General features: G+C 48.0%; 2 protein-coding genes across 2 annotated transcripts; both read right to left on the bottom strand.

The window, feature by feature from the left end:
* Window positions 1-622: 622 nt before the first annotated feature.
* On the bottom strand, window positions 623-25,983 carry LOC140265196 (olfactory receptor 14J1-like). Its single transcript, XM_072361080.1, has 2 exons — window positions 23,673-25,983; window positions 623-1,611 (listed from the first exon to the last, which is right to left on the bottom strand). The coding sequence occupies exon 2, from the start codon at window positions 1,586-1,588 to the stop codon at window positions 623-625; it is 966 nt and encodes a 321-aa protein (XP_072217181.1). The 5' UTR covers window positions 1,589-1,611; window positions 23,673-25,983.
* Window positions 21,725-23,204, bottom strand: LOC140265195 (olfactory receptor 14J1-like). The gene has a single exon (XM_072361079.1). The coding sequence runs from the start codon at window positions 22,637-22,639 to the stop codon at window positions 21,725-21,727; it is 915 nt and encodes a 304-aa protein (XP_072217180.1). The 5' UTR covers window positions 22,640-23,204.
* Window positions 25,984-26,071: the final 88 nt, after the last annotated feature.

Below are 26,071 nucleotides of genomic sequence, written 5' to 3'. Positions count from 1 at the left end.
TTTCAGGACTCACTCTCATAGTATCATAGTATCAAAGTATCGTGCGAGTTGGAAGGGACCTTAGAGATCATCGAGTCCAACTCCCGGGAATCAAGTCCTCTGTGTAGCAGAGCAGCACTTCTTCCACTTGATCCACAGGGGCGATTAGAACCCGGGCCTCCGGTGTTGCAAGCGGCAGTTCTACCACCGTGCGCCACCGGGGGCACTCTCTTATTTAACTTGATTCGTTAGCCTTAATTCCAATTATATTGTATTATATTGTGTTATTCTGTATTCCGATATAGTATTTAGTAAATAAGTGTGCCTCCTTAGATCGTTGCCGCTGTATTTGTTTTCCTTTTCCCTTTTTCCCTTTTCCTTTTGGGATAGCGGCCCTGCAGGCCGTCTATTTCCCCTGTGATGGGTGCATGTAGATTTTAGGTTAACCCACAACACTGTCTCATTATGTACAGTGCATATGGGCTACACTAGAAAGGTATAAACTGAGTAGGAATTGATTTGACTAATGATGAGAAACATTATGATATTTTAAAAAATAATAATAAGAAGAAGAATAAATTGCAGATACAAATGGCACAAAACAACAACAATAAAAGAGAGCTTGATTCAGTAAAATGCTGCATTACAAGCCATGAATTCCAAAAGATGGGCAGTTCGCTGCTTTTGAAACACCTCTGACCATCACTTTCCTCACCGCATCTTTGACGTCGCTGTTCCTCATGCTGTAGATGAGGGGGTTCACTGCGGGTGGCACTACTGAGTACAGAACTGCCACCATCAGGTCCATGGATGGAGAGGAGACTGAGAGGGGCTTCAGGATGGCATAAAAGCCAGTGCTGAGATAGAGGGAGACCACAGCCAGGTGAGGAAGGCACGTGGAGAAGACTTTGTGCCGTCCCTGCCTAGAGGGAATCCTCAGCACAGCAAGGAAGATCTGCACATAGGACATCATAATGAAAACAAAGCACCCAAATGCTAAACTGGCACTAAAAATGAGAAACACAACTTCCCTGAGGTAGGAGGCTGAGCAGGAGAGCTTGAGGATCTGGGGGATTTCACAGAAAAACTGGTTGACAACATTGCCTTGGCAGAGAGGCAGTGAAAACGTACTGGCAGTGTGCAGCAGGGAATGGAGAACCCCCGCGCCCCAGGCAGCTGCTGCCATGGTGGCACAAGCTCTGCTGTCCATCAAGGTCCCGTAGTGCAGGGGCTTGCAGATGGCAACGTAGCGGTCATAGGACATGATGGTGAGAAGGGAAAACTCTGCTGAGATGAAGAAGGAAAAGAAAAAGAGCTGTGCAGCACATCCTGCGTAGGAGATGGCCCTGGTGTCCCAGAGGGCGTTGGCCATGGCTTTGGGGAGAGTGGTGGAGATGCAGCCCAGGTCGAGGAGGGCCAGGTTGAGCAGGAAGAAGTACATGGGGGTGTGCAGGCGGCGGTCGCAGGCTACGGCTGTGCTGATGAGGCCGTTGCCCAGGAGGGCAGCCAGGTAGATGCCCAGCAAGAGCCAGAAGTGCAGGAGCTGCAGCTGCCGCGTGTCTGCCAACGGCAGCAGGAGGAACTCGCTGATGGAGCTGCTGTTGGGCATCTGCTGATCCTGGGCTTGGAGTCCTGCTCAGAGTGCAGGAGATAATGACAATTCCAGACCATTCTCAGAAACACTTCTCCTGCTATGCTATTTACATTCTCCTTTCCCTTTAGAGAAATGATCATTTAACTCCTGAACTTGTATTTATTTTCATGAGATTCACCATCCATTAAGGAGTAGAAGACTGGGGAGCTCTTTCTCTCTTCTCATTTCCTAATCATATCCCAGCCTCCTGGATATTTTCCTCTTTTCTGCAGCTTCTCTTCAAAACCCCAGCCCCAGACTCTGTGCATATCAGATTGTCCTAGTGAAATCAGGCTGTTTAAAGGACAAGTGAACTTTTAATATCTGCAGAAAACAACTATGACTGAAACTGACTGCACCTTTTTAGGAACGAGAGGCGGAAAGAACAACTAGTATGAATGTTCAAAATAGAACAGATGAACTGAAAAATTATTGGGGAGTCTCAGAGCTGTGTTCAAAGTTGACAGACCCTTCTAGATTTCTGCCTTCTGCTTCCTTCCCTAAGAACGGGACATTGAAACCACCTGCCTTGGCTCTCCTCTTGCAATGTAACCTTACAAAAATTCTGTGCAGCAGAGCTGTGATCCCCCTGCCCCAGACAGCAGCTGTGGCAGCACAAGCCCTGCCGGGGAACTCCTTCCCTCAATACGTCTCCCCGCAACGCCCTGGGCAGCTCCCCGGGCAGGCTGAGTGCTGAGCCTGGCAGGCGGCAGAGTCCCATAGCCAGCACACAGCCCCTGGGGCACAGCAGGAACCCCGCTCTGCAGGACAGCCCTGGGCACCCGCCTGCAGCCCCATATGCACAGCCTGCAGCCATGCTGGGACACGCAGCCCTCAGGGCTGTGCTCTGATGCTGCAGCACGGAAGCCCTCAGCTGGAGCAGAAGACTTTTTCCACAGTAAAGAAACATGCAGTGTCTACAGCCAGATCTGCTATGGCATATTCCTGATTAATTTAACCGTCTATAAAAAGCAGCTGCATGCTCTGCAGTGAGACTTACCGTGTCATGATCTGTGAGCGATGCTCCTGCAGGAGTGAGCTCACAGCCTGCTCACACCGTGCACATCCTGTAAGCTCTCTCCCCTTTTTCTTCTCTCCTTCTGTCACCTGCAGGCTGTGCTGTGCACAAGAGCTGCTCCTGGGCACGGCTGTCTGTCTGCAGCTCTTCCCACTTTTATGAGCTCCCTGTGTCCCAGGAGCCTGACCCAGCTCAGCAGCAGAAGACGTCATGTTTATCCTTCCCACCCGTGTCCCCTGAGATGTCCCTGGAGCTTCTTGACCAGCAGCTCCTGAAAGACAACAGCATCATAACTGTGCTTTGAAATCTGATGAATTAAACACCAGATGTCCAGTGGACAGTGATTAAATCTTGATACATGGGGATTCCTACTAGGTAGTGTTTGCTGAAACAGATACAGCACACAGACAAGGACGGGGAGGATTGGACTTCTCCTGTGCAGGGCAGTGATCCAGCTGAGGTACTGCAAGCGCCTCACTTGTACCTGCAAAGCCTGGGCCAGAAATAGGATTCAGCTCCCCACGGACACACAGCAGCTGGAATTCCTCTGGTTCAGTTCAGAAGTGCACAAGGAGTTGCCTGCATGTGAGCTCCTCATCTGACTCCTTGGTCCTTCAGCACGGAGGCAGTTGCTCACACACAGACACTGGGTGATGCCCAAGGTGCCTGGGCTGCTCCTGGATGTGTGTCAGTGCTTGTAAACTGTGTGGGAAATCCCTGAGATAGACACCTCCTTCCTGAGCATAAGCTGAGGGACAGAGAGGCAATAGAGGCATTCTTGACCATCCTAAATTACAACAGACCCCAGCATTTAGGGCACCTCAAAGTGCATTTGTCTCCTGTCTCCATGGAGCATGCAGAGTTACTCAGCTGACTAAATGGGTGAGCTCACAAAAAAGGAGCCAGATCTTTCTCTGTTCTCCATCCGGAGCTCCAGGCAATACAAAGCTAACATACGTCTTTATTCTTCATCAGAAAAAAACCTCGGTTTTCCATGGACTCTCAGCTGAATGACATCAGAAGCAGCCTAGTGTTATGTCTCTTCTTTTACATCACACTCATATGCAGCTGCTCATGCGGCACAGGGCCTTCAGGAAAGCCATGCCCGTGGTGTGTCCGTGTTGCTACATCAACTCCAAGACCCATAATGGGTCTAATGCTTCTGTGCCACCTTCTGCACACTAATACCATAGATGAGCTATCCAGTCAGGCAATGTCCAGTGATGCTTTCCAAGTAGAATGTTTACTTCTGTGGTTTTTGCAGGAATGCAAACACCAACACACAATAAGCTAGAAATCTTGGTAGAGCTGCAGGCCTGAGCTCCTGTTTGGACCACAGGGACACAGTTTAACAGCTTCCACAGCTGCTGTGTAGCACAAGGGGGATACAGACTCTTTAGGATGGATGGGCGATGAGACAAGGAAGGACGACTGCCCTCTGTGAGAGTGCACTGAGCTCTGCATGGGGATGGCAGAGCAGTCAGGTCAGAGCTAATGGAAATGGCAAACAGAGGAGACCAACAGTGTCTCTTCCTGTCTTCCTGATCAGGGAGAGCAAGTGGAAGGTGCCCTCTGCAAACAGATGGGAGCCTGATGTTTTCTTGCCCTTGTCCCATTTGGGGGCCTTTTTCACTCCAGTATCTGCTGCAGGGACAGCACAGCAGGGCATGTGCCATCCAGCAGATCCGTGGAGAGCACAGATGGCAGCTTCTGGACCAAGCCATGGGGGAACCAAAGAGGAGAGGTTCTCTGCCGGATCTCATACTCACCAGCAAGGAACGGCTGGTGGGAATTGTGAAGGTCAAAGGGTCATCGGGCCATGTGGAAGATGCAATTGGATCTCTTTTTATTTGTTTATTTGTTTGTTTGTTTGTTTGTTTATTTTGAGGCAGTAAGCTTAGGAGATGATCATAAATGTCAATAAAACTGAGACAAATAATTGAAGACAAAGATAAAAATCAATGGAAATGTGTTAACCCTTCTCAAGATGAGAAAATCTCATGAGTCCTGTTTCATTTTGAGCTGCAAACATGAGTCTTTGAGGAGATTTTGAGTCTTTTTTTTTTTTTTTTTTTTTTTCCTGTATTTACGATGTTTTCCAGAACTGTGTTTGCAGAACACAGATGCCTTCAGGTTCAGGGACACAGACAGCAGTGCCAGTGCCAATGCCCTCTGAGGTTCTCTACTGAATCTCGTACTCACCGGCAAGGAAGGGCTGGTGGGGAATGTGAAGGCAAAACAGGCACCAGGCCATGTGAGAGACACAAATGGATCTTTCGTTTGTTTATTTATTTTTCTGTCCTTTTCCCTTTCCCGTCCCCTTTCCTTTTCCTTTTTTCTTTTCCTTTCTCTTTCCCTTTTCCTTTTCTTCTCCTTTTCCCTTTCTATTTCCTTTTCCTTTACCCTCTTGCTTTCTGTTTCTCTTCCCCTTCCACTTCCCTTCCCTTCCCTTTTCTTTCCCTTTATGGTTGGGCTGCGGTTGGACTTGATGATCTTCAAGGTCTTTTCCAACCTGGGTAATTCTATGGTTCTATGATTCCCTTTCCTTTACTTCCCTTCCCTTCCCTTTCCTTTTTTTTTTTTTTTTTTTTTTTTCCTTTTCCTATTTCTTTCTTTTTCTTTTTCAATTTCTTTTTCTTTCATTCTCCTTTTCTTTTCCTTTCCCATTTCCTTTTCCTTTTTTATTTTCCCTTTCTTTTCCTTTTCCTTTTCCTTTTCCTTTTCCTTTTCCTTTTCCTTTTCCTTTTCCTTTTCCTTTTCCTTTTCCTTTTCCATTTTCTTATCTTTTTCCCCTTTCTCCTTCTTTCCCTTTTTCTTTCCCTATCCTTTTTCTTTCTTTATTATTTTTTATGCTCCTTGCTTTTTCTTTTTCTTTTTCTTTTTCTTTTTCTTTTTCTTTTTCTTTTTCTTTTTCTTTTTCTTTTTCTTTTTCTTTTTCTTTTTCTTTTTCTTTTTCTTTTTCTTTTTCTTTTTCTTTTTCTTTTTTTTTATCTTTCTTTTTCTTTTTTTTTATCTTTCTTTTTCTTTCTTTTTCCTTTTCTTTTCTTTTTTCTTTTTCTTTTTTCTTTTTCTTTTAGTTTTTCTTTATTTTTTTAAGGAAGGAAGTCTGAAAGATGTTCATTAATGTCAGTAAAAGTGAAAAAAGATTTGAAGACAAAGATAGAAATCAATGAGAATGTGTTAATCCTTCCCAGTGTCTGAAATACTCACAACTCCTGTTCAGTTTTAAGCTGGTACCTCCCAACTACAGGCTGATTTATCCCAGGGAGATTACTGGAATTTGAGCCATTCCTCAAAAGTCTGATGGAATCTGTTGTCAACTCCTTCACTGTGATTCTATCTATCCCATCCTATCTGTGTCTAACTCATTTCTTGTACAATTATTCCCTGAGAAAGACAAACCTCAATAGACACAGCTTGGACAAGGCATGCAGTTGTTCAGTGTATTTTCCTGTTCATTCAGTTGCATCACTTTTTCCTTCTGTTTGTTGGCCAAAAGATAAAAGAAATCTTTTCCATGTGCCGCTGTTTCTCTGTGGAAAGCCAGTGGGAGTTGGTCCAAAGCAGGTTTAACACTGAGTGGGTGGCTGCAGAGGAGAAGTGTGATTTGAGGAAAAGTGATGCAAGTCCCATGGGGCCAGTGTGAGCAGAAATGGGATGGAAAGGTTTAGAAGGACATTTGTCCACAGAGTAACAGAATAGAACTTACAGGGGGCATCCTGGATTGATATCAGTTGCACAGTGATGCTTTAAAGACTTGTTTATACCCAACTATAAATAAATAGGCAGTAAATGACTGCTGGATTCTTCCTCTTTAAGCTATGTCCAGATATCTCTCCATTTTGCTGAACAAGTTCTGAAAACCTGAAGAAGATGACAGGAAGGCACAAGGCACAGGAGGCTCTTTAGGTTATAATGGGCCCCAGGGCGCATTAGATGCTGAGTCCATCAACCTCCAGTGCAGAGAGAAGACTGCACAGAGTGCTCAACAAGACAAAGTCAGAAGTAACAGTGAAGTTTCTTGGAGTATTAATGGGCCCATTGAGGAACATTAACAAGCAAGCTTCCCAAGGGTCTAGTTAGAGAAGATAATTGGAAGATATGACTGCAAGCAATGAAAGGCACTGGCATGGTGGCTCAGTTGCTGAGAAACCAGTCCTTTGTCTTATGAAGCAAAAAGGCCATGACCTGATTCTCAGACCTTGGAAGGGAGATCCTATCCCTCATGTAGCCTCAGGGCCCTTCCTAGGGCGCTGGGATGGAAATTTGTATGATATCAAATGAAAGACACAGGGACAGAAGATCCCAGGCTCTGCATGGGTTGCAGGGACACTGTAAGGTTCATGTCCCGTGTGTGTTCTGTGTCTCATCATGGGATGTGGGATGTGAGAAGGGCCCAATCTGTACAAGCAGTCCATCGCACTGAAACTCTGAACTTCAGATCTCTTAGTTCCAGTGCCCTCGTTTGCACACCCTCCCATAGTTTGATGTACTTTCTGCTGTGCGTTGCGCAGAATTGCACCCAGTGCTCCATGTGAGGCTGTAGCAATGCAGACCAGAGAGTGACAGTCCTTTCCGTCACCCAGCTGGCAACACCTTGCTTGATGCACTCCAATGGTCTGTTGACCTTCCTGGCTGTCTGGGCACACTGCTGACTCACATTCAATTTGATGTTGACAAGGACAACGATATTTTTCAGTCAGACCACTCTGTAGTGTCCCATATCCAGTCAGTGTGTGTGTCCAGACTTGACCCAACCCAGGTGCACAATCAGGCACTTGTTCTTGTTCTGCTTTTTGCACTTGTGCTTAGTATCAACTGGTACCCACTTCTCTGACTTGTCCACATCTCTCTGCAAGGCCTCTCCACTCTCAGTGGTGGCAACAGCACCTCCTCATCTGGTCTCATCAGCAAACTTGCTCAGAACATCTTCTAGTCCTGCATGCAACTCATCCACAAAATCATGAAAGAGAAGTGGTCCTAAAATGGAGCCCTGGGGAACCCTGATAGTGACCATCTAACACACTGGTGTCCCTTGGTCAACTGAATGGATAACCTTGTAATCAAAAGATCTATAGTTAAACAGGACCTTCCCCTCTGGAAGTTGTGTTGGCTGTGACCAGTGACAGAATTGTTCTTCAGGTACTTTTCAATCACTCTCCCCATCACTTTCTCCATAATTTTACCAGGCACTGGAATGAGACAGGTCCGTAATTACCTCTGTCATCTTTCTTGAAGGGACAGCTGCACTATGGTGGTGATGATGGTACTCCTCAGTTGGTGGTGCCCACTGAGTCTAACTGCTCGTCACCCACCATTAGAACTTCACCAACTAAGAAAAAATGACGGGTCATTGTCACACCTTGGTGTGCTGATGGACAGTCAGCTGTATATGAGCCAGCAGTGTGCCCAGGTGGCCAAGAGGACCAATGGCATCCTGGCTTATATCAGGAATGTTGTGGTGAGCAGGACTATGGAAGTCATCCTGCCCCTGTACTCGGCACTGCTGAGGCCTCGCCTCGAGTACTGTGTCCAGTTTTGGGCACCTCAGCACAAGAAGGACATGGAGGTACTGGAGCAGGTCCAGAGAAGGGCAACAAGGCTCATGAAGAGCTTGGAGAATCAGCCCTACAAGGAGAGGCTAAGGAAGCTGGGGCTGTTTAGTCTGAGGAAGAGGAGGCTGAGGGGAGACCTTATTGCCATCTGCCAGTACCTGAAAGGTTCTTACAGTGAGAGTGGGGCAGGTCTCTTCTCACTAGTGACATGTGACAGGACAAGGGGAAATGGCCTCAAGTTGCGCCAGGGCAAGTTCAGGTTGGATATTAGGAAGAACTTCTTTACAGAAAGGGTGGTTAGGTACTGGAATGGGATACACATGGTTAGGGACTGGAATGGGATACACATGGTTAGGGACTGGAATAGGCTCCCCAGGGAGGTGGTTGAATCACCATCCCTGTATGTGTTTAAGAGCCGTTTGGATGTGGTACTCAAGGATATGATCTAGTGGATAGTTTTTAGAGTTAGGGTACTGGTTAGGCTGCGGTTGGACTTGAGGTCTTTTCCAACCTGGGTAATTCTATGATTCTATGAGCCAGCAGTGTGCCCTTGTAGCCAAAAAGGCCAATGCCATACTGGGGGGCATAAAAAAGAGCGTGGCCAGCAGGTCGAGGGAGGTGATCCTCCCCCTCTACTCTGCCCTGCTGAGGCCTCATCTGGAATACTGTGTCCAGTTCTGGGCTCCCCAGTACAAAAAAAGACAGGGATCTCTTAGAAAGAGTCCAATGGAGGGCCACAAAGATGGTGAAGGTCCAGGAGCATCTCCCCTATGAGGAGAGACTTAGGGAACTGGGTCTGTTTAGCCTTGAGAAAAGAAGGCTTAGAGGGTATTCGATCCAGGTTTATAAATACCTGAGGTGTGGGGAACACAGTGGCGCAGCCAGACTCTTTTCAGCAGGTTGTGGAGGCAGGACAAGGGGAAATGGCCAGGAAATGGAGCATAGGAAATTCTGCACGAATGTGCGCAAGAACTTCTTTATGGTGAGGGTGACGGAGCACTGGAACAGGCTGCCCAATTGGGTTGTGAAGTCTCCTTCTCTGGAGATATTCAAGACCTGCCTGGATGCCTACCTGAGCAACCTGGTGTAGGGAAGCTGCTTTAGAAGGGGAGTTGGACTCAATGATCTCTAGAGATCCCTTCCAACCCCTACAATTCTGTGATTCTGTGAGTAATGGGCAACCGAGATTGCAGCATTATTCAGCTGAACAAATGGATGAGTACACCCAAAGAAGAGAAATATCTTTATATATCTAGAGAAAATACCAGAGCTTAAGGCATTCCAAAGCTGTGACAAACCCACCTTCTCTCATTGATGGCACCTTTGTCTGTTTTGGACTCTCATTTAAATGGCAGTTCTGTGGGTCTCCAGCACACCCCCAGCCAGCTGGCAAATGCAGTGGAGGATCTTCAGGAAAGCCATGCCCAGGTAGTGTCAGTGCTTGCTGGACAACTGTGAGCCCAATGGGTCTCGTTCCTGTGTGGCACCTTCTGAACACCAGTACCACGGTGTAGATGCCAGGCCAAACCAGGCTAATACTAATCATGCTTCTGGAAAGGGATGCTTTCTGAAGAGTCTTTACACTAATGAGAAGACCACAAACATTCACTCAGTGAGTTCAAAATCACTGTGCATTTGCAGGCCTATGGTCTGGTTTGTCTCACAGAGACATGGTGGGATGGTTCCCACCTCTGGACTGTAGCAAATGGGGTATGGACACTTTATGACGGATGGCCAAGGAAGATGAGGAAAGGCTGCTGCCCTCTGTGAGAGTGCACTGAGCTCTGCCTGGGGATGGCAGAGGAGCCAGCTGAGAACTGATGGAAAGGTCTCAAATAGGAGAGCAGCATATTCTGTTCCTTGCTTCCTGATCAGGAATAACAAGAGGATGGGGACAGGCAGGTATCTGAGTTACAGCTGGGATGGAATTGTTTTCTTCAGACTGTCTGCTTTGGTGCAGTGTTTTGGTTCTACGAGAAAAAAACTGATAACACTCTGATGGTTACAGCTGCTGCTAAACAGTGTTGTAAGAAGCCAGTGCCATGGTCAGTGGAGGGCTTAAGGAGCTGGGACGGAACAGACTAAGGACAGCTGTCTTAAAGTGGCCAAAGGGACGTTCCGTACCATCTCAGAGCAAGAAGAAGGAGTATTGAAAGGGGTGGGAGATCATTTCACTCTCTTCTAATGCTCAGGGGCCAGATGGGCATCAGTCTGGTGGTGCTGAGTATGTGCTTGTGCATCAGTTGTAATGTACTATCCTATGTATCTGGATATATAGTTGTAACAATTGCACCTCTCCTTTTATCGTTCTTAGTAAATAGCTTCATTTTAATTCACAAGTTTTACTTTCTTTTCCCCCCAGTTCTGTTCCCCATTCTACTGGGAAGGGGGCAGTGCACAAAGCACTGTGTGCTGCTGAGCCACTTGCTGGGTTCATCAACCATCATTTTGGTGCTCAATGTAGGGGTCCAAGGGTTGAGATAACAGCACATCTGTCCAGAAAGTGTTAACACAGAGCTTTGTGGGAGCTGGAGAATTGCTGGCCATGATGCTGATTGTTTCCCTATTTGTGGAGTTTGTTCAGCTTTCTCATGAAGCTGCATTGCACAGCTCCTTGCTTGCTGCTCGTTTTCCCTGCTGCATTTTTTGTCAACTCCGGGGGCTGGATTACAGTATTTATTTTGCTATGCTATTTGACCTTGGTTTATATCACGATAAAACTGGCAGCAGACAAAGTGAAGTTTTGAGAACATTCAGATCTGCAGTCATCTTTGGGTTTTGGAAGTAATATTTTCAATATGATTAGGAATTACACATTTTACATTGTCTCATCTGGAAGCCCAGGGGTGTTCAAAAAGCAACTGGATATTGTGTTGAGGGACATGGTTTAGTGGGAGCTATTGGTAATAGGTGAACGGTTGGACTGGATGATCTTTTAGGTCTTTTCCAACCTTGGTGATTCTGTGATTCTATGATTGAGGTTAAACAATTATTCAAGAATATCACTGAGAGATCTGCCTCAAGGTGAGAGGGCTCTGCATGGCAGGGGGTGTGGGATGGTCTGGGCAGCTGTCAGGAGCAGTGGGCAATCCCAGAGCTTTGGAACTTCATCTCCGAGCAACTGCAGGATCCTGAGGAACTGGCAGAATATTGGGGGAAGGTCTGCTGTGGTCCTGGTAATCCCAAAGAGGCACAAATGACTGCAGTGTGCCAGGGCCTGGCCCACACCTCCTGAGCTGTGTTCAACACTCTTCAGCATCCTCAAGGGGAAGAGAGCTGGATCTGCTGACAGTGCTGCAGCCTCTGCAACACCTGGCACAGACCCTGCAGCAGCTCCAAGGCTTTGCTACACGTCCTGTGGTTGCTCCAAGCTGTGGACAGATCCCACTGTCAATCCACCCCTCATAATGAGCTCTGCAGCCACTCCTGCTAGAGGTCCTGCAGCTGTTGCAGATATTGCGATAAGAGAATGAAATCCAACCCCTCCAATGAGCCCAGTGGCTGCTCCAACTTTGTCACAGGTCCTGTGGTGATTCCAGCTCTAGCAATGAGCTCTGCAGATCCTGCAAAAGCCCAACAGCCGCTTCAGCTCCTACAGTGAACCCTGTGGCTGTTAAGACCCCTGCAAAAGGTCCTGGACTTGCAAACAGGTATGCATACGTATTAGTATCTATGCATATCTGTTTGCAACTGCATATGTTGTATATATGTGAAAATATACTGAATACATCAGATATGTATAATTCCATTTGTCATAATTATAATTATCCTTTTTTAATGATCCTTTTTATTTTATTATCCTTTTCTTTTTCTATTTATCTCAACCCATAAACTTTAAACCACAGCACTGCCCTGAGTCCCTTACAGATCTCCTTGGGACTCCTGAATCTGATCTGGTCATGTGGTGAAGAGCACCAAAAGATCTCGAGGACTTCTCAGGGAGCAGCTCCTGAGGTATATTCCTTACACCAGCTTTGGAAGAGGCCTCCTGTTCTCTGGTCCTGCTCTGAAAACTCAAACGTACATTAAAAAAAAAGAACCATCACTGGGAATTGTGTATGGAAGATGTGCGCTTTATTGAAGCTGGAATAGTGAGTATTGCAACACCTTGCTGAGTGCATGCTTGATCTCCCTGTTCCTCATGCTGTAGATAATAGGGTTCAGTGTTGGAGGAACCACTGTGTACAGAAGTGCCACTGTCAGATCCAGGAATGGGGATGAGAAGGAAGGGGGCTTCAGGTGGGCAAAAAATGCAGAGCTGAGAAACAGGGAGACCACAGCCAGGTGAGGGAGGCACGTGGAGAAGGCTTTGCGCCGTCCCTGCTCAGAGGGCATCCTCAGCACGGCCATGAAGATCTGCACATAGGACACCACTATGAAAACAAAGCACCCGAAGGCTAAACTGGCATTAAAAATGAGAAACACAACTTCCCCGAAGTTGGAGCCTGAGCAGGAGAGCTTGAGAATGTGGGGGATTTCACAGAAAAACTGGTTGACAACATTGCCTTGGCAGAGAGGCAGTGAAAACGTACTGGCAGTGTGCAGCAGGGAAAGGAGAACCCCAGCGCCCCAGGGAGCTGCTGCCATGGTGGCACAAACTCTGCTGTCCATCAGGGTCCCGTAGTGCAGGGGCTTGCAGATGGCAATGTAGCGGTCATAGGACATGATGGTGAGAAGGGAAAACTCTGCTGAAAGGAAGAATGCAAAGAAAAAGATCTGTGCAGCACATCCTGCGTAGGAGATGGCCCTGGTGTCCCAGAGGGCGTTGGCCATGGCTTTGGGGAGAGTGGTGGAGATGCAGCCCAGGTCGAGGAGGGCCAGGTTGAGCAGGAAGAAGTACATGGGGGTGTGCAGGCGGCGGTCGCAGGCTACGGCTGTGCTGATGAGGCTGTTGCCCAGGAGGGCAGCCAGGTAGATGCCCAGCAAGAGCCAGAAGTGCAGGAGCTGCAGCTGCCGCGTGTCTGCCAACGGCAGCAGGAGGAACTCGCTGATGGAGCTGCTGTTGGGCATCTGCTGTTCCTGGGCTTGGAGTCCTGCTCAGAGTGCAGAAGATAATGACAATTCCAGACCATTCTCAGAGGGACTCCTCCTGCTTTATTACAAAACTTCTCCTTTCTGCTTTCTGCTGTACTGTAAAATATTTCCTTTCCTTTTGGAAAATGTTCATTTAACTCTAGAACTTGAATTTATATTCATGAGCTTCACCATCCCTTAAGGAATAGGAGATTAGGGAACTCTTAATTTATTCTCATTTCCTAATCATCCCAGCCTCGTGGATATTTTCCTCTTTACTCCAGCTAGTCTCCAAGACTCCAGCCCCAGCCTTTGTGCACTTAAATTTGTCTTAGAGAAATCATCCATTTTGAAGGATAAGTGAACAATTAATGAACAATTAATGTCTGTAGAAAATGACGAGAGCTGAATCTGATTGTTCCTTTTAGAAAGGAGAGTCTCAATCTACGTTCTCTGAGAATTTTCACAAAACAGCCGATGGATTGAAGTAATACAGGGGAGTCTCCGAGCTGTGTTCAAATTTGATAGCCCATTTTAGATTTCTGCCTCCAATTCATTTATCTTCCCTAAGAACAAAAAATGGAAAATCCCTGCCTTGGCTCTCCTCTTGTGAAGTACCCTCACAAAATTCTGCTGTGCAGTGGAGCTGTGATCCCATGCCCCAGGCAGCAGCTGTGGCAGCACAAGCCCTGCCGGGGGGCTCCTTCCCCCCACACGTCTCCCCGCAGCACCCTGGGCAGCTCCCCGGGCAGGCTGAGTGCTAAGCCTGGCAGGCGGCAGAGTCCCATAGCCGGCACACAGCCCCTGGGGCACAGCAGGGACCCTGCTCTGCACGACAGCCCTGGGCACCCGCCTGCAGCCCTATATGCACAGCCTGCAGCCGTGCTGGGACATGCAGCCCTCAGTGCTGTGCTCTGACGCTGCAGCACGGAAGCCCTCAGCTGGAGCAGAAGTCTTTTTCTACTGTAAAGAATCACACAGTGAGTGAAGCCATGTCTTCTATGGGATGTCCCATATTTAGATAACCCTCTAATAAATGCAGCTGCATTACCTACTTCAAGAGACTTACCATGTTGTGCTCTGTGAGCTGTGCTTCTTCAGAGAGCTCACTCCCCGCTCACACATAACACATCCTGCAAGATCTCTCCAGTTTCTCTCCTCTCCTTCTGTCATCAGCAGGCTGTGCTGTGCACAAGAGCTACTCCTGGGGACAGCTGTCTATCTGCAGCTTTGCCCTCTTTTATGAGATCCCTGTGTCCCAGAAGCCCGTACATGCTCAGCAGCAGGGGATGTCAGTTTTATCCTTCCTACTCATCTCTCCGGAGATGTCTCTGGGTCCTCATGGCCATCAGCTCCTGAAAGACATCAGTATCATAAGTTTTCTTTGAAATCTGCTTGATTAACCACCAATCAATTCCTGACATGAGGTGAGTCCTACCAGAGAGTGTTTGATGAAACAAAAAGGGCACACAGACAAGGACAGGGGTGGGTTGGACTTCCCCTGTGCTGGGCAGTGATCCAGCAGAGGCAGTACATCCCCAGATGGAAACCCTGGGACTGAAATGGGATTGAGCTCTTGACAGACCCACAGGAGCTGGGATACCTCTGACTCAGTTCACATGTTCCCAAGGAGTTGTACAGTGCTGCTTTAATTCCTTCTTTAAACACAACTATAAATAAACAGACAATAAATGTATTTTGGATTTTTCATTTTTAAGCTCTCTCCAGGTACCTCTCCATTTTGCTGAACAAATTTTAAAAACCTGAAGAAGATAACAGGAAGGCACACGGCACAAGAGGCTCTTTAGGTTATAATGGGCCCCAGGGCGCATTTGATGCTGAGTCCATCAACCTGCAGTGCAGAGAGAAGTTTGCACTAAGTACTCAGCAAGACAAATGCAGAAGGAATAGTGAAGTTACTTCGAGTATTAATGGGTCCACTGAGGGCCATAACTAAGCCAGCTTCCCAAGGGACCTGTTAGAGAAGATAATTGAAAGCCATGACTACAGGCAGGCAAAGGCTTTCAATTAAGGCACTGGCATGGTGGCTCTGATGCTAAGAAACCCTCCTTTGTCTTATGAAGCAGACAGGCCAAGCCCTGATTCCCAGGCTCTTGGCAGGGAGATCCTGTCTCTCATGTTGGCTCAGGGCCCTTCCTGGGGCAGTGGGATGGAGGTCAGTATGATGTTAATTGAAGGACATGGGGACAGAGAATCCAGGCTCTGCATGGGGTGCAAGGATGCTGTCAAGTTCATGTCCTATGTGTGTCCTGTGTCTCATGGGAGGATGTGGGATGTGAGAAGGGCCCAGTATGAACAAGCAGTCAATCCCAGTGAAACTCTGAACTTCACATCTCTCAGTTCTGGTGACATCCTATGCACACCCTCCCATAATTTGATGTCTTTTATGCTCTTCAGTGCCCAGAAGTGCCCCTACTGCTCCAGGTGAGGCTGTTGCAATGCAGAGCAGAGAGGGATGATCCTTTCCCTCACCCAGCTGGCAATACCTTGCTTGATGCACTCCAGGGGACTGTTGGCCTTCCTGGCTTCCTGAGCATACTGCAGACTCACATTCAATTTGATGCTGAGCAGGACCCCCAATCCTTTTCATTCAGAATGCCCTCCAGTGTCCCATATCCAGTCAGTGTGTATGTCCAGGGTTGACCCTATCCAGGTGCACAATCAGGCACTTGTTCTTGCTATGCTTTATGCACTTGGTGCTTAGTACCAACTGGTACCCACTTCTCTGACTGGTCCACATCCCTGCAAGTCCTCTCCACCCTCAGTGGTGACAACAGCACCTCCTCATCTGGTATCATCAGCAAACTTGCTCGGAACATCTTCTAGTCCTGCATGTAAGTCATCCACAAAAACATGGAAGAGAATAGCTTTTTTTGTCAGGGGAACCCTGACAGTGACCATCCACCAGCCCGATGGAACCCATTGACTATAATCATGTGGGCCTGACCTATTGGCCAACTCCTCACCCACCACGTTCTATTTCTGTCTAGCTGTATTCAGGACATTCTGTCCAGAAGGGTGCCGTGAGAAAGAGTATCAAAAGCTCTACTGAAATCCTCAAGGATAACTTCAACTGGCTTCCCTTGGTCAGCTAAAGGGATAAACGTGTCACAATAAGACCTTAAGTTAAACAAGACCTACCCCTCGTGAACCTGTGTTGGCTGCAACCTATGACAGAATTGTCCTTCAGCTGTTTTTCCATAACTCCCACCATCATTTTCTCCATAATTTTGCCAGGCACTGGAGTGAGACTGACAGGTCCATAATTGCCCGTGTCATTTTTCTTGCTCTTCCTCACAATGAGACAACATTTGCCAGCTTCCTGTCAACTGGTATGACCCTAGACTTATTTAGATGCCATTGAAATGAGAGCCCAGAGCAAACTAAGGAGTAATCATTGATAGAACTTATATTTGCCATAGTTTTGCAATGCCTTGAACTTCAGAGTATGCCACTGATGGAGCAGAGAGGAAGAACTGCCTCTTCTGTTGTAAGCTCATCCATTTGGTAAGAAGAATAACACTACCTGATACATGGGGACTGTGCCTCTTCTCTGCTCTTCTCTGCTTTGCTCTTCTCACAGAGGAGTGGTGTGGGGGGTTGCTCTCATGTCAGTGCAGATAAACTCACTTTCCCTTTAACTCCTTTTCCTCTGTAAACTATTCCACTATTTGTACCCTCAGATACACTTCCACATACCCTCAAGTACACTTCCATATGCCATCAACAATTACACTTTTTTATACCATGAAAAGTGTTTGTCAAACAATACTGTTTTTTAGTTCCCATATACACCCTTAATACCATATATCTTTGCATTAACAGTCTGTATTATTCAGTTATAAACACATCACCGCAGAACCAGCACTCATTGGCCCACCTCTCTGACACACTTCCCTGCAAAAAGAGCATAGTATTATATAAATGGGTTGACACTCATTAAAAAAGGATAATAAAAAAAAAGGTTTATTTATTTATTTATTTATTTATTTTAAGTATGTTAAGATGAAAAGAAAGACTAGTGAGATTGTGGGTCCCCTACTAAGTGAGGGGGGTGTTCTGGTAATGGGGGATGCTGTGAAGGTGGAGATACTGAAGGCCTTCTTTGCTTCCGTCTTCTGTGAAAAAGCTCTCCCTCAATAATCCCAGACCTTGGAGCTTAGTATGAGGGTCTGGGGAATGGAAGACTTGCCTTTAGTCAGGGAAGAGCTGGTCCGTAAGCGCCTAGGCCACACTGATGTTCATAAAGACATAGGACTCGATGGGATGCATCCACGGAGCTAGCAGTGGCGATTTCTGCACCACTCTCTATCATCTTTGAGTGGTCTTGAAGAATAGGGGAGATGTCTGAAGACTGGAGGATAGCCAGTGTCACTCTGTTCTTCAAAAAGGGCAAGAAGGAAGATTCAGGTAATTACAGGCCAGGCAGACTCAGCTCTGTCCCTGGAAAGGTGTTGAAACAGCTTGTGCTGGAAGCCATCTCCAGACAGTTGGATGAAAAGGAGCTTATCAGGAGTAGTCAGCATGGGTTCACCAAAGAGATGTCATGCTCGATCAACCTTGACAGCCTTCTATGACATTGTCATCAGCTGTGTGGATGAGGGGAGAGTGGTGGACGTCTTCTACCTTGATTTCATCAAGGCATTTGATACTGTCTCCTACAAAAGTTTGCTTATAAGAAAGCTGAGGATGTGTGGGATAGACGAATGAATAGTGAGGTGAGTTGAGAACTGGTTGACTGGCAGAGCACAGAGGGTCGTTGTTGGTGGTGCAGAGCCCAGTTGGAGAACTGTTAGTAGCGGTGTTCCCCAGGTGTCAGTGCTGGGTCCAGTCTTTCTCAACATCTTTATCAGAGTCCTTGACAAGAGGATAATGGCCACCCACAGCAAGTTTGCTGATGACAGGAAGTTGGGAGGACTGGCTGACATACCTGAAGACTGTGCTGTCATGCAGCGAGGTCTGGCAGGCTGGAGAGCTGAGCAGTAATAAACCAGATGAGGTTTAACAAAAGATAGTGAAGAGTCTTGCACCTAGGGAGGAATAATTGCATGCACCAGGACATGTTGGCGGATGAGCTGCTGGAAAGGTGCTCTGCAGAGAGGGACCTGGGTATCCTGATTGACGGCAGGTTGGCCAAGAGGCAGCAGAGTGCCCTCGTGGCCAAAAAGGCCAATGACACTATGGGGTGCATGAAAAAGAGTGTGTCCAGCAGGTCAAGGGAGGAGGTCCTTCCCCTCTACTCTGCCCTGGTAAGGCCTCATCTGAAGTACTGTGTCCAGTTCTGGGCTCACCATTAAATAAATAAATAAATAAATCATGGATCTCTTGGAAAGAGTGCAGCAAAGAGTACAAAGATGGTGAAGGGTCGGGAGCATCTCCCCTATGAAGAAAGGCTAAGTGAGCTGGGTCTGTTTAACCTTGAGATAAGAAGACTGAGAGGGGACCTGATCCTGGTCTATAAATATCTGAGGTGTGGCGTCAAAGTGGAGAGACTAGGTTCTTCTCAGCAGTGTGTGGAAACAGGACAAGGGGTAATGGCCAGAAACTGGAGCATAGGATGTTCTGCACCAGAAACAGTCACTCAGTGAGCTCGAAATCTCTGTGCCTTTGCAGGCATAGGGTCTTGTTGGGCTCACAGAGACATGGTGGGATGGTTCCCATCTCTGAACTGTAGCAAATGGGGTACTGACTCTTTATGATAGATGGCCAAGGAAGATGAGGAAAGGCTGCTGCCCTCTGTGGGAGTGCAATGAGCTTTGCCCGGGGATGGCAGAGGAGCCAACTGAGAACTGATGGAAAGGTCTCAAAAAGGAGAGCAGCAGATTCTGTTCCTTGCTTCCTGACGAGGAAGAACAAGATGAGAAGGACAGGCAGGTTGTCTGAGTTACAGCTGGGATGGAATTGTTTTCTTCAGACTGTCTGCAACAGTGCAGTGTTTTGGTTCTACAAAAAGAAACCTGATAACACTGTGGTGTTTACAGCTGCTGCTAAGAAGTGTTGTACAGAGCCAAGGCCATGGTCAGTGGAGGGTTCAAGGAACTGGGAGGGAACAGAGTGAGAACAGCTGACTCAAAGTATCCAAAGGGACATTCTGTACCACCTGACAGCAAGCAGGAGTACTGAAAGGTGTGGGTGTTCATCTAACTCTCTTGACTGCCCAGGGCCCATCTGAGCATCAGTCTGGTGGTGCTGAGCTAATGCTTGTGCATCAGCTGTTACGTACTATTCCATATAAATGGATATATTGTGATAACTATTACTCCTACCCTTTTAACTCTGTTAGTAAATTGCTTCATTTCAACAAACAAGTTCTACTTTTTTTCCCAATCCTCTTCCCCATCCAACTGGGAAGGGGCAGTGCACAAAGCACTGTGTGCAGCTGAGCCACCTGCTCGGTTCAAGCACCATCGACATTTTGGTGCCCGATGTGAGACTCCAAGGGTTGAGACAGCAGCACATCTGTCCAGAGCGAGATAACACAGGGCTCTGTGGGAGCTGCAGAATTGCTGGCCTTTTCCCTATTTGTGTAGCTTGTTCAGCCTTGCACAGGCATTACACAGGCATTGCACAGCTCCTTGCTTGCTGCTTGTTTTCTCTGCTGCACTGTTTGCCAACTCTGGGGGCTGGATAAGGATATTTATTTTGCTATGCTGTTTGACTTTGGTTTATATCATGATAAAATTGGCAGCTGACAAAGTGACTTTCTGAGGACATTCAGCTCTGCTATCATCTTTGGCTTTTGGAAGCAATACTGTTGATATGATTAATAATTACACCCTTCATGCAGCCCCCTCAGGGAGCCCGGCTATGGAGGTGAGAATGACGGACACTTTCCAACAGTCCCTCAGCCTCCCTCTCTCTTCTTCTTTCCCTGGAGCTCCAGAGCGAGTTCCAACAGCTCCTGAGGATTTTGACAATTCATGGGATGCTCACACCAGCACCCTCCCATTGCTACGTGTCATTAATTTGTTCCAGGTTATTTCTCAGATTAAACAGTTATTCAATAATATCATGGAGAGATCTGCCCCAAGGTGTGAAGGCTCTTCAAGGCAGGGCGTGTTGGACTGTCTGGGCAGCTGCCTGGAGCGGTGGGCAATCCCAGGGCTTTGGAACGTCATCTCCAAGCAGGACCCTGAGAAACTGGTAGAATACTGGGGTAAAGTCTGCTGTGTCTCTGGTAATCCCCAAGAGGCACAAGTGACTGCAGTGTGCCAGATCCAGAGAGCTGGATCTGCTGGCAGTGCTGCAGCCTCTGCAACTCCTGGCACAGACCCTGCAGTAGCTCCAAGGCTTTGCTACACGTCCTGCGGTAGCTCCAAGCTCTGGGACAGAAATCGCTCTCACCCCACTCCTCATAATGAGCTCTGCAGTCACTCCTGCTACAGGTCCTGTAGCTGTATCAAGTATTGTGATAAGAAAATGAAACAAATGCCTCCTAAGGGAGGTGCACTGTGCCAGGAGGCACAATCCTTCCAATGAGCCCAGTGGCTGCACCAAATTCAGTGACAGATCCTGTGGTGATTCCAGCTCTGGCAATGAGCTCAGCAGTTGCTCCAACTACTGCAACAGGAAAACAGCTGCTCCAGTTCCTACAGTGAACCCTGTAGCTGCTAAAACCCCTGCAGCTGGTCCTGGACTTCCAAACAGATAAGCATATCTATAAGTATCTATGATTAAATGTTAGCAACTACCTATATTGTATATGTGTGAAAATATACTATATATATCATATACGAATATATGTGTATACCATATTTATAATCCTTTTCCTCATATCTTTACTGCAAACCACAAATTCTGAACCTCAGCCCTGTCCTGAGTCCCTTACAGATCTCCCTGGGATGTTTGAACTGTCCCCGTCACTCAGTGAAGAGCACCAGAAGATCTCAATTTCTTCTCAGGGAGCAGCTCCAGAGGTACATTCCTTACACCAGCTTTGGAAGAGGCCTCCAGTTCTCTGGTCCTGCTCTGAAGGGGCCCTCTTGTTATGGCAGTGCCAGCAAGGAGACCAGCTCTGACACAGCCGTTCATATTGACGGCTACTGACTGCAGCCCCAGTGTGCTGCTGTAGAGACAACAGGACTGCTGTGAGACACACAAAACCTTCAGGACTGCACAAATGAGAGGACTTGAGAGCACTGTGGCAGTGGAAAGAGAGCAGGAATGAAAAGAGCACGTTGTGCTGCTGTCTGTGGCTGAACCTCCCCCACACCCAGACAAGGTAGGAAGAGAGAAGAGATAAGGAAAATTCTATATTGAGAGCTTTTTAGGAATCCTTTAACCTATTCAGGAAATCTGGCTCCATGATTATATGAGCTCTTGGAGTGAGAAAATGGAAAGTAGGTAAGAAAAAGTGAAAAAAAAATTATTTATAAGTTCAATAACATTTTTTTGCAGGTTGCTATATCACACACAATCAAACAATCAAAGATGCTTTAAACAAAAAGAACCATCTCTGGGAATTGCGTGAGGAAGATGTGCGCTTTATTGAAGCTGAAATAGTGCTTAATGCAACACCTTCCTGAGAGCGTGCTTGATCTCCCTGTTCCTCATGCTGTAGATAATAGGGTTCAGTGTTGGAGGAACCACTGAGTACAGAAGTGCCACTGTCCGATCCAGGAGTGGGGAGGAAATGGAGGGGGGCTTCAGGTAGGCAATACAGGCAGTGCTGACAAGCAGGGAGACCACGGCCAGGTGAGGGAGGCACGTGGAGAAGGCTTTGTGCCGTCCCTGCTCAGAGGGCATCCTCAGCACGGCAAGGATGATCTGCACATAGGTCACCATTATGAAAACAAAGCAGCCAAAGCCTAAGCTGACACTAAAAAGGAGCAACACAACTTCCCTGAGGTAGGAGCCTGAGCAGGAGAGCTTGAGGATCTGGGGGATTTCACAGAAGAACTGGTTGACAACATTGCCTTGGCAGAGAGGCAGTGAAAACGTACTGGCAGTGTGCAGCAGGGAATTGAGAACCCCAGCGCCCCAGGCAGCTGCTGCCATGGTGACACAAGCTCTGCTGTCCATCAAGGTCCCGTAGTGCAGGGGCTTGCAGATGGCAACGTAGCGGTCATAGGACATGATGGTGAGAAGGGAATACTCTGCTGAGGCTAAGAAGAAAAACAGAAAGAGCTGTGCAACACATCCTGCGTAGGAGATGGCCCTGGTGTCCCAGAGGGCATTGGCCATGGCTTTGGGGAGAGTGGTGGAGATGCAGCCCAGGTCGAGGAGGGCCAGGTTGAGCAGGAAGAAGTACATGGGGGTGTGCAGGCGCTGGTCGCAGGCTACGGCTGTGCTGATGAGGCCGTTGCCCAGGAGGGCAGCCAGGTAGATGCCCAGCAAGAGCCAGAAGTGCAGGAGCTGCAGCTGCCGCGTGTCTGCCAACGGCAGCAGGAGGAACTCGCTGATGGAGCTGCTGTTGGGCATCTGCTGATTCTGGGCTTGGAGTCCTGCTCAGAGTGAAGAAGATAATGACAAGTCCAGTCCACTCTCAAAGACACTCCTCCTGCTATACTATAAAAGTTTTCATTTGCCTTTAGATAACGATCATTTTACTCCAGAAACTGAATTTATTTTCATGATCTTTACCATCCCTTAAGGAGTAGAAGATTAGGGAGCTCTTTCCTTCTGCTACTTTCCTAATCATATCCCAGCCTCATGGAAATTTTCCACTATTACTACATCTGCTCTTCGAGACCCCAGCCCCAGCCTCTCTGCACTTCAATTTGTCTCAGAGAAATCAGACATTTTGCAGGACAAGTGAACTATTAATGCCTGCAGAAAAGAACTATAACTTAAATTGATTTTATCCTTTTAGGAAGGTGAGGCTGAAAGCACAACCTGTGTGACTGTTCACAAAACAGCCAACTGACTGGAGAAATACTGGGGAGTCTCTGAGCTGTGTTCAAAGTTGACAGCCCCTTTTAGATTTCTGCCTCCAATCCTTTCTGCTTTCACTCAGAACAGGAAAAGAAAAATCCCTGCCTTGGCTCTCCTCTTGCAAAGGGCCCTCACAAACATTCTGTTGTGCAATGGAGCTGTGATCCCCTGCCCCAGGCAGCAGCTGTGGCAGCACAAGCCCTGCCGGGGGGCTCCTTCCCCCCACACGTCTCCCCGCAGCGCCCTGGGCAGCTCCCCGGGCAGGCTGAGTGCTGAGCCTGGCAGGCGGCAGAGTCCCATAGCCGGCACACAGCCCCTGGGGCACAGCAGGGACCATGCTCTGCAGGACAGCCCTGGGCACCCGCCTGTAGCCCCGGCTGCACAGCCTGTAGCCGTCTTGGTCTAGGGCGCCCTCAGGGCTGTGCTTTCATAGTGCAGCATGGAAGCCCCCAGTCAAAGCAGAAGTTCTTTTTCCAAAGAAAAGAAACATGCAGTGCCAGCAGCCAGATCTGCTATGGGATGTCCCACATTTAGTTATCCCTCTATGAAAAGCAGCTGCATGGTCTGCAGTGAGACTTACCGTGTCATGGTCTGTGTGCAATGCTCCTGCAGTGAGTTCACAGCCTGCTCACACCTCACACATCCTGTAAGCTCTCTCCCATTTCTCTCCTCTCCTTCTGTCACCTGCAGGCTGTGCTGTGCACAAGAGCTGCTCATGGGCACAGCTTTCTCTCTGCAGCTCTGCCCACCTGTATGAGCTCCCTGTGTCCCAGGAGCCCAGCCCAGCTGAGCAGAAGAGTGTGTCATTTTTATCCTTCCCACTCATCTCCCCTGAGATGTCCCTGCATCTTCATGGCCAACAGCTCCTGAAGGAGAGCAGCATCATGACTGTACATTAAAATCTGTTTAATTTAACACCAGATTTCCAGCAGTCAGTAAATAATTCCAGACATGTGGTGAGTCCTCCCGCAGAGTGTTTGCTGAAACAAAAAGGGAACACATACAAGGACAGGATATCATAGAATCATAGAATCACCAAGGTTGGAAAAGACCTAAAAGATCATCCAGTCCAACTGTTCACCTATCACCAATAGCTCCCACTAATCTTTGTCCCTCCAATAATTCCTTGAACACCTCCATGGTCAGTGACTCCACCACACCTCTGGGCAGTCCATTACAGGTCCCAAAGTACAGGTCGTGGCATTTGGTCTTGTTGAACCTCATCCCATTGGCTTCGGCCCGGCTCTCCAGCCTGTCCAGATCCCACAGTAGGGCCTGGCTAACCCCAGGCAGATCCACGCTCCCAGTCAATTTGATGTCATCTGCAAACTTTCTTAGGGTGCACTCGATGCCGTCATCCAGGTCATCAATAAAGATATTGAAGAGGACAGGCCCCAGCACTGACCCCTGGGGAACACCAGGTAGGTGCACAGGTAGGCGGTCAGGCGGGTCTTGAATATCTCCAGAGAAGGAAACTCTTACAAGCACCTTGGCAGCCTGTTCCAGTGCTCCGTCACCTGCTCTGTAAAGAAGTTCTTGCACACATTAGTGCGGAACTTCCCATGCTCCAGTTAGTGGCTAGTTCCCCTTGTCCTGTCTCCATACACTGCTCAAAAGAGTCTGGCCTTACCACTTTGCCCCCCACATCTCAGATATTTATAAACCTGGATTAGATCCCCTCTGAGTCGTCTTTTCTCAAGGGTAAACTGACCCAGTTCGCTTAGCCTTTCTTCATAGGGGAGATGCTCCAGTCCCTTCACCATCTTTGTGGCCCTCTGCTGGGGTGTTTCCAAGAGGTCCCTGACTTTTTTGTACTGGGGAGCCCAGAACTGGACAGTGCTCCGGATGAGGTCTTACCAGGGCAGAATAAAGGGGAGGATCACCTCCCTCAACCTGCTGGACATGCTCTTTTTAATGTACCCCAGAATGCCATTGGCCAACCTGTTGTCCACCAGGACACCCAGGTCCATCTCTGCAGAGCTCCTCTCCAGCTGGTCATCCCCCAACCTGTCCTGGTGCATGCATTCTTCCTCCCTAGGTGCAAGACTACACTTGCTTTTGTTAAACCCCATCTGGTTTCTTACCACCCAGCTCTCCAGCCTGTCCAGGTCTTGCTGAATGGCAGCACACACATCAGGCGTGTCAGCTAATCCTCCCAACTTCGTATCATCAGCAAACTTACTGAGGGTGGCCACTATCCCCTCATCAAGGTCACTGATAAAGATGTCAAACAAGACTGGACCTAGCACCGACCCCTGGGTAGTAGAACGCTACTTACAGGTCTCCAACTGGACTCTGCACTGACAATGATGACCATCTATGCTCTGCCAGTCAGCCAGTTCTCAACCCACCGCACTGTCCACTCATCTATCCCACACTTCCTCAGCTTTCCTATAAGCATACTTTCATGGAAGACACTATCAGATGCCTTGCGGAAATAAAGGTAGACGACATCCACCGCTCTCCCCCCATCCACCCAGCCAGTGACAACATCATAGAAAGCTACCAGGTTGGTCGAGCATGATCTCCCCTTGGTGAACCCATGCTGCCTACTCCTGATAAACTCCTTTTCTTCCGTCTTTCTGGAGATGGCATCTAGCACAAGCTGTTCCCTGGCCTTTCTAGTGACAGAGGTGGGGCTGACTGGCCTGTAATTACCCAGATCTTTCTTCTTGCCATTTTTGAAGACCAGAGTGACACTGGCTATCCTCCAGTCTTCAGGCACCTCCCGCATTCTCCAAGACCTCTCAAAGATGATAGAGAGCTGTTCTTCAGTCTCCTCTGCCAGCTCCCTCAGCACCCATGGATGCACCCCATCAAGTCCCATGGCTTTATGAACATCAGTGTGGCCTAGGTGCTCTCAGACCAGCTCTTCCCCGAATAATGGGAAGTCTTCCATTCCCCAGACCCTCTCACTAAGCTCCAGGGTCTGGGATTCCTGAGAGAGCTTTTTCACTGAAAACAGTAGCAAAGAAGGCC

This window comes from Excalfactoria chinensis, unplaced genomic scaffold, assembly GCF_039878825.1.
Source record: "Excalfactoria chinensis isolate bCotChi1 unplaced genomic scaffold, bCotChi1.hap2 Scaffold_71, whole genome shotgun sequence".
NCBI lineage: Eukaryota > Metazoa > Chordata > Aves > Galliformes > Phasianidae > Excalfactoria > Excalfactoria chinensis.
This window is presented reverse-complemented; position numbering and strand designations above follow the sequence as displayed.

Coding starts and splice junctions, on each gene's coding strand:
- LOC140265195 (XM_072361079.1), bottom strand. CDS start 22,639: ATGCCCAACAGCAGCTCCATCAGCGAGTTCCTCCTGCTGCCGTTGGCA.
- LOC140265196 (XM_072361080.1), bottom strand. CDS start 1,588: ATGCCCAACAGCAGCTCCATCAGCGAGTTCCTCCTGCTGCCGTTGGCA.